This window comes from Cryptomeria japonica, chromosome 10 (genome assembly GCF_030272615.1).
Source record: "Cryptomeria japonica chromosome 10, Sugi_1.0, whole genome shotgun sequence".
Taxonomy (NCBI): domain Eukaryota; kingdom Viridiplantae; phylum Streptophyta; class Pinopsida; order Cupressales; family Cupressaceae; genus Cryptomeria; species Cryptomeria japonica.
Window position 1 is genome coordinate 740,784,958 of NC_081414.1, and position 8,281 is coordinate 740,793,238.

General features: G+C 36.3%; 1 protein-coding gene across 1 annotated transcript; it reads left to right on the top strand.

Moving 5' to 3' along the window:
• Nucleotides 1-4,242: 4,242 nt before the first annotated feature.
• LOC131054949 (uncharacterized oxidoreductase At4g09670-like) lies at nt 4,243-6,037 on the top strand. The gene is made up of 2 exons (XM_059212135.1): nt 4,243-4,707; nt 5,423-6,037. Exons 1-2 carry the CDS (start codon nt 4,243-4,245, stop codon nt 6,035-6,037), a joined length of 1,080 nt encoding a protein of 359 aa, XP_059068118.1.
• Nucleotides 6,038-8,281: the final 2,244 nt, after the last annotated feature.

The window sequence follows — 8,281 nt, forward strand, 5'->3', positions numbered from 1 at the left end:
CAATTTTCTCCTTAGCCACAAGATCTTCCCTCTTCTATTCTTCATAGAATTCAATACACAATTCACCTCTTGACCATCACATTCTTTTGAATTGATATTCTCTTTTCCCTTACCACACTACTGCAATAAAGTAGAATCTAATCTTCCTTTTCCCTTGAAATATTCCCTTTGAATGTTTACAAATAATTGTAATAAGCTCTCTCCTCTTCCTCTATTCATTGCTTTCCAACACTACAACAAACTATGGAGCTTTATTCTTTTTCTCGCTTCTCCTCCTGCCTTAGACGATTCAACATATACTTTTAAGAATATTTCTAGATGGTGTGCTCATTCTTACAACCATCATGAATGTCCTTCCCAACAACACATGACAAGAATTCATAAGAATCACATCACATAGCACTTCATCTTTATAGGAGCCCATTTGAAAACTAATCAAATACTTTTCACTCAATCATCTAATGTCCCTCTTGTAACCATGAAAATTTGTATAAAATAGAGTGCTTACACCTTTTCAAACCTAGTTTCTCTTCCACCTCTTGTGAAACTAAGTTATCCATTCTACCACTGTGTACTATAACTTTGCAACACTTATCTCTAGCCTTGCACAAGGTTTGAAAGAGACTCCATTTGGATGGTTCTTCCTCAACTACGTTCAAAATTGTAAGGAAAGCAGAGAACGGAAAATGCCTTCCTAATGTTAATTTCTTAGAGAAGTAAAATAGATGTGTGTTTCAATTCAAATTACAACAACTAAGATACACCATACAAGATAAACAGTGTAACATGAAAAACACCAACATAGAAATGTACACCAGATTTCACATGGGAAAACCCTTACAGGTGAAAAACCAACACACCAAAGTAATCCCTTGTATTATAGTAAAACTATTACATATAAGTTTTAGAATTTTCATCTGATCTTTGTTCAGGTAGTAGTACAGAAGATTACAATCTCAATTGGCTTTTCAATTCAACTTTTATAGAATTACCAATCGATTGCTAAAATTCTCTTTTCACAATGTACACATGATCCAATAGTCACCGCAACTATTTTTCAGATGTTTTTAAATGTCTTTGTTGCAAAACAATTCATTTTAGTTACTCCTTCAAACTGTCAAACTTCTCAGAATGTCAGCCATCACTTCCTCTAAGTTGTTCCTGTTTCCACCAAATGTCAGCAGACAACTCGACAAGTTAAAACAAGTACATCATGGTTCCCACAAAATCCCAAAGGCTATCAAACTAATCTTCGACTTCCAACTTAGCATGTTAGCATGAGTTAGTCATGGTCCCCACCAACACCATGTTATCAACTTATCGGCATATCGACACCCAATTAAAGTGTAAACCCACTAATTCTCATTTTCCACCAAGCTTCATTCCACCTGATCTTCAATCCCCAATAGTGGTCCCCACACAAGTCTCTTATTGGCAAGAGTCCTCACATCAACAATCTCCTAGAAACATTTCGTTGAAATATAATGGTACATTGGAAATATCCTTTTCGACAAAGGCATGTGACTTTGGTAAACTCCTTGAGATGACTCACCGAAATCAGAAGTTACACCAAAAAACTTTCTCATTGCCAAAACTAAAGAGAAGTCACACTAAAATGGGAACTCATCAGAGAAAGACATGTCTTCGGCCAACCACTTGAAGCATCTTACCGAAACCCCAAGCTACACCGAAATCTTTGTATTCGCCAATACTTTGCCAAAGCTATATCGAACTCGGGCTCGTCATTGTAGAACATAACTTTGTTGAGTGTTGTTAGAGTCTTACCGAAATCACTGCTTCCAGGCGAGTGCAATAACATGGAGGTTATCAACACTGAATAGCTCATTGCAGACACCAAGTGCAATTTGATCGAGATTTGAACCAGTAAGTTTGAGACACCCATTCTCAACAAATATTTCCAACACTCTCCTCATTATAAGGGGTTCACCTTCTTCAAGGTCTTCACCTTTCGGGGATTTATCATTCTCATCCTCTTATGCCAAGTGGTTTCTTTCTGCACTCTTCTTGCTACCTTATTGTATCTGAGGACACTCATAAGAAAGATGACCAACTAGTCCATGTTGGTAACTTTTTCCTTGGAACCCTTTGTTGCTACTACCACATAGTCTCGATGGCATCTCTTTCTCTTTTGTTGTTTGGTCAACTTCCTTGTTACATTTGGGATTAGATTCTTCTTCAATCTACTTTGATTTGTTGTTGCTCAGTTGTCCCTTGTCTACTACAAATCTTTCTCAACTTTTGGAATTGTTTATTTATTTTCTCATTAAAGTTTCCTTGACCTTCAGTGCATATTGACGTGTTAATGTATTTTTTTGAGAAGCCCTTATTATTTGTGAGTTATCCTTGCCAATATGTTCTTCATCTCAAACATAAAAGGATTTAATATTTCTTATTAATTGTAGTCCAAATGGATCATCTAGGTTCACCTATGCATGGATTACCAAACAAGCACTCAATTTTATTGGACCTACATTCAAGAAGAAATTCTAGATACACTATTCCAAGGTAATGATCATATGATTAAATTTGTGTTAGGTGAAAGGAGGTCCTAATCCATTCCTTTAAATAAATTTGAGACCTTTCCCGAAGATACACTCTTCCACATAAGGGACAGAGGACATAGGAGTAACATGTGAGTCATCTATCTTCTCATAAATCTCACAAAGTTTCTTAGCTTGGATAAAATCTCCAATGACGTGTTAATGTATTTTTTTTTTAGAAACCTTCTTACTTATGAGCTATCCTTGTCAATATGTTCTTCATCTCAAACATTAAAGGATTTCATATCACAAATCTTTAGGACACCTGATTTCTAAGTAACATGAGATAGCCCATGCGAGTTTGCACGACTTTCGAATAAACTTAACATGTGTTATGGATTCTTTTGACTTCCTAAGAAGAAGAAGAATGAGGAAAGAAACTAATTTGTTGTGTTCTAAATACTTAGAAAAGTTAATATTATCCATTATGCCATTTAGATATAGTAGAACTCAAGTTTGTCAAGACAATTTTGAAAGCATAATTCATTTCATTAATTTAACATAATTTTTCATCATCTCACGTTTAGAGAGAAGGAACTAATTTTTATTTCTCTAGTGCTCCATGAAAGATTAATGAACACTACAAAAGGTCCCCCGCTCATAGAAAACCTATTAAACTTTTCATAGAAAACAACCTTGATTTAGAAAAGATAGATTTTAAGCATAGTTCAACTAGAGAAGTAATCTAATTCCCCTTGGGTTTATTTGTAGCTTCAATTACATCATTAACATGAACCTTAGTAAACAAGGATACACATTAAGGCTTGGTGATATTTAATAAAGTAATTTTTCTTACCCACTAAAAGTTTGGTTCTCTTAGTAGAGAAAGAAACTAATTTTTGGGTGCACAAATTGATGGTTTTCCCTATTGATCTTTATGATATACTATCTGTATCAATGTTAAAATTCTATAAATCCTTAAAATACATCATTTATTAAGAATAAGTGATGTTTTAATCTTAAGAATGAATATGCAATATTTATTTTCATTCTCTTCATAATTATTCATAAGAAATTGGAATCAAAATTTTGTAACTATCATTCCTTCTATAAGAAGAATCATTTTTAATATCCTCCATAAAATCTTCCAGAATCTTCATTGAGAATAAGCTTGGGTCAATAGTGAAGCTGAAACCTTCCTTGAACATGCTAAACACTAACTTGGGTGATATTATAGCATTCAAGGAGGTGATACCTATTCTCCAAATCTCCAATCATGTAATGTGACCAGTTTTGTCCCACTATTTCTTCCAATCCCCGGAGGACAACAGCAGGCCTAACAATAAGGAAGATTGTGCTAGAGAATCCGTGATTCTCGGCTTATCTTTCTTTTACAATTGTCGCTAACCTAACTCTGCTATTTAAAATAAATGAAAAATATTATCTTATTTCACTGACATCAAACGGTGCGATCCATGATAGCATGCGGGAGCAGGAAACCTTCGAGAGCAGAAGAGAACAAAAGCTCACGATAATCAAGCATAAAATTTAAACTTTATAAGCAATTATAATAGTCGATAATCTTTGTGAACTCCTCTGGTTAACAATCGATGATGTATTGTAGTCAACACATGCATTGTTTACGCATGGGACCCTCTCCTCGAACTCTTTCTCTGGGAATGTGCATTGAAGTTGCATAGCCTAACGCACAGATTCGGACAGGTTTTCTGATCCAGAAAAAATGGCAGAGGAGAAAGTAATTCGGTTTGGAATTCTGGGTTATGCAAGCATAGCCAGAAGGCTTGCCAGAGCAATCATAATGACACCCAGTTGCTCAGTGTATGCTGTTGCCAGCAGATCCGTTGAGAAGGCCAAGGCCTTTGCCTCTTCTAACAACTTACCTCCAGAAGCAAAAACGTATGGAAGCTATGAACAGCTTTTGGATGATCCCTGTGTGGATGCAATCTACATTCCTCTTCCTACGTCGTTGCACCTCGAGTGGGCTCTAAAGGCTGCCCACAAGAAGAAACATATTCTTGTGGAGAAGCCCCCTGCACTTTGTGTTGAAGACCTTGACACCATCATAGAGGCCTGTAATAACAATGGAGTCCAGTTCATGGATGGAACCATGTGGATGCACCATCCTAGAACTCCCAAAATGAAGGCCTTTCTGCAAAATCCAGACCTCTTTGGAGATCTCAAGTTGGTAAGTACTTAGATCCTTTACCTCACTTTAATGTTATTATGTCAATTTTTTTTTGGTTTTTCTTACAGGTTCATGTTAGGTTTAAGCAACATATTTTAAGTTTTGATTTGATTAGGTGGTTTATCTAAAATACTTTTTTTATAGAATTTATCCATTACTGAAGTTAAGATGAACCACTTAAACAAATCAAAACACAGAGTGTGCTCTCATCACTCTTTTCTAAAATCTGGATAATCCATATCATATATTACTTTTATGCTGGTTTTCTACTGGATTTTACCATATCGACCTTTTCTAAAATCTGGGTTATTGTCATAAGAATGTGTTTTTCGTGGGTAGTCCATATCAACAACATTCTTTCCACTTGGAAGAATCTACTGCTGTATTTTTTTTCCAAATCTTTTTGCTTATAGCATATGTATGGACAGCCTTAAATCACACACTAAGCAACATATTAAACTTAGAGAATGTCAATCAACTTTGAATGTTTAACATTTTTAAACCTAAAAATTAAAGCTTAATGTATGTGATTTAAGCTGTTCGCATACATACTATTGTTATGTAGTCAACTGGGGTTTTTTTCTCTACATCTGCTTGTTTGATAGCAACTTACTTTTCTACAGAAGATAATAATGATGTGGGTATAGATTACTCAAACTTTTGCTGTTAAAAGATGTTGCAACTAGTGAACAGTGCATTTCCATGCCATTTGCAGATGCACAGTACTTTCACGTATGCCGGTTCAGGTAAGTTCTTTGAAGAGGACATCCGGGTCAAGCCAGATTTGGATGCTCTTGGTGCATTGGGTGATATTGGATGGTATTGTATTAGAGCAATACTATGGGCTAATGATTACGAAATGCCTCAGATTGTGATTGCACATCCCAGGCCTGTTTTGAATGAAGGTGGAGTGATTACATCTTGTGGGGCTACTTTGTCTTGGCAAGATGGGAGGGTGGCAAATTTTCATTGTTCATTTCACTCTCCTATGACCATGGATTTAAGTTTCCTTGGATCCAAGGGAACTCTGTGTCTTTACGATTTTGTGATTCCTTATGAGGAGAACACTGCATCATTTTTATCTTCTACAAATACCAAGTACGAGGAAATGAACAGTGCTTGGGGCCCGAAGTCCAGTGAGCACATAGTTACAACAGAGTTTCCACAGGAAACTTTAATGGTTGAAGAATTTGCGAGACTGGTTAAGAGAATCCAAGATGCTGAAGGAAAGCCTGATTCTCTATGGCCCTCCATCTCAAGGAAAACACAGATAGTGCTGAATGCTGTAAAAGCATCTATTCAGGAAGGCTTGGTTTCGGTTGCGCTGTGAAGTATATTAATGAACTTTTACACCACAAGTTCTCTTTCTTACAATGCAAATGAAACCCATGTTTCTCTATAGGCTAAATTTGTGTTCAATAAAACGAGCATTTGATTATTGTCTTCGATTTTATGCTTTTAATGTATATAATTTTTTATGTCTGAAGATTTCCCCATTGTCCGTCTCTACTGATTATTATGAGAACGCAAAGTTCTATATGTACTGTATCGTATACGGTGATACACACAAAAGATACTACATTCCAGAGAGCTGGATTAAAATTAAGCGTTAACTACTCAAGTGTTTTGATGTGTTGTTTTAATTACACTGTGTTATTTTATTTAAGTCTGATTATCTTTAATGGTAGTAAATCAAGCAATTTCAGTGTTGGGTATATGAAGCCCAACAGTCACATGGTTGTTTGTCTTCCCCAGAAGACTCTTCATTTCATATCTGAGATGTCTATATAAATGACTGTGTGTAGTCATGTATGTACTTTGTAATTGGATATTGGTTAATAAGAATCCTCCCTACGTTTCTGATGGACGTAGCCACTTAGTGGTGAACCACGTTAATCTTGTGTCTTGAGTTCTTTGTTGTGTCTATTATTCTTTCTGCTGTTTTCTATTCATTATTATGTGTTTTCTCTGCTCGTTTTTAAACTAACAATTGGTATCAGAGCCACGGTTGGCTTGAGCAGAGATGGGATCCGATTGGATAGTTGATCTTGGAGTTGGGTGCTTTTATGTTATCAATAAACAGGCTGAAGTTTCAGATGATGAGGCCGAATCAGTCATCGAAAAATTTCTTGGCAGTCTAGACTCGGTAGAGAGTGATGTCCAAGTGGAGGTTGAAACCAAATGTCATTAGTGGGATGGCTGGAAAAAGGAGGAGACTTTGGCTGAAGAAGAAGAGGGTTTGTTGTATTCGCTGTTTGAAGAAGAGATTGGTTTGTTTCCCTTCCAAGATGAGGAGGATGCCTCCTGGGGTGAGGAGGATGCCTTCTGGGGTGAGGAGGATGTAGTCTCGAATCTAGCGAATCAGGATGACCCTAAAGAAGAACAAGCAGATTGCAAAAGTGATGATTTATTGTTGCAGATTGCAGCAGTGGAGGTAGAGTGGAATGCATTGATTGCAGGTACTGCACAAGTTTTTGCACAAAATACAACAAATTCATTCAGTGAGGCAATCGTGAGAATTGAGAGTGATGTTTGTAGGCTATTCAGACCCGTACGAGAGTTTTATATTCGGGTATTAAAATCTGATAATGGTGATCTAGATATTCCATTACGGGGGAGCACAAGAGCAAGAGACTTTGATGGAGTAGTGTATTATGCATCTGTAGATAGTAGAGTTCCTGATTATGGATTACCGGATGATGTAGTTAGAGAATATGTTTTTAACTTTGATCTGACTTGGAGAAGATTAATTCGCACTTTTCATGAACATAGTTTGGCGATATTAAAATCTTCTCAAGAGCTGGTTGCAATATGAGCTTTGGAATGGAGATGCAGGGAAGGTTATAGGCTGTGCCAGTTGGACTTCACAGGGGAGATTGTTGGGTATATGAAGCCCAACAGTCACATGGTTGTTTGTCTCCCCAAAAGACTCTTCATTTCATATCTGAGATGTCTATATAAATGACTGTGTGCAGTCATGTATGTACTCTATAATTGGTTATTGGTTAATAAGAATCCTCCTTGCGTTTCTGGTGGACGTAGCCACTTAGTGGTGAACCACGTTAATCTTGTGTCTTGAGTTCTTTGTTGTGTCTATTATTCTTTCTGTTGTTTTTTGTTCATTATTATGTGTTTTCTTTGCTCATTTTTAAACTAACATTCAGATCTATGCTAAGTACAATGAGACACAAGAGCTGGGAACCGATTAAATATTATAAAAAAATGATAATAGAGATAAACGAATATTCTTGTTTTGGTGTCTAATATACTTTTGAAGATGGGAAAGGAGTTTGGAGAGAATCTTAAGGTGAAATCAAGTCTAAAGGTGTATTAGATGAAGAAGACCTAATAGGCATGCTTATGTCTAATAGGGAAAGTGTGATACTGTTTAGGCATCAATGGTCTTCCTTTAGTGCTGGTGACCTTCGCAAGTTAGTAGTGCTTAATAAGGGCATTATTGACATTTTAAGGTGTTGGTGTTCGATAAGAGTGTTATTGTTCTTTTGTAGACACAAACCTTTTGCTTGAGTGATTTAGTAATTATAAAGAGTTGTTCACCTATTGTGTTGGTAGG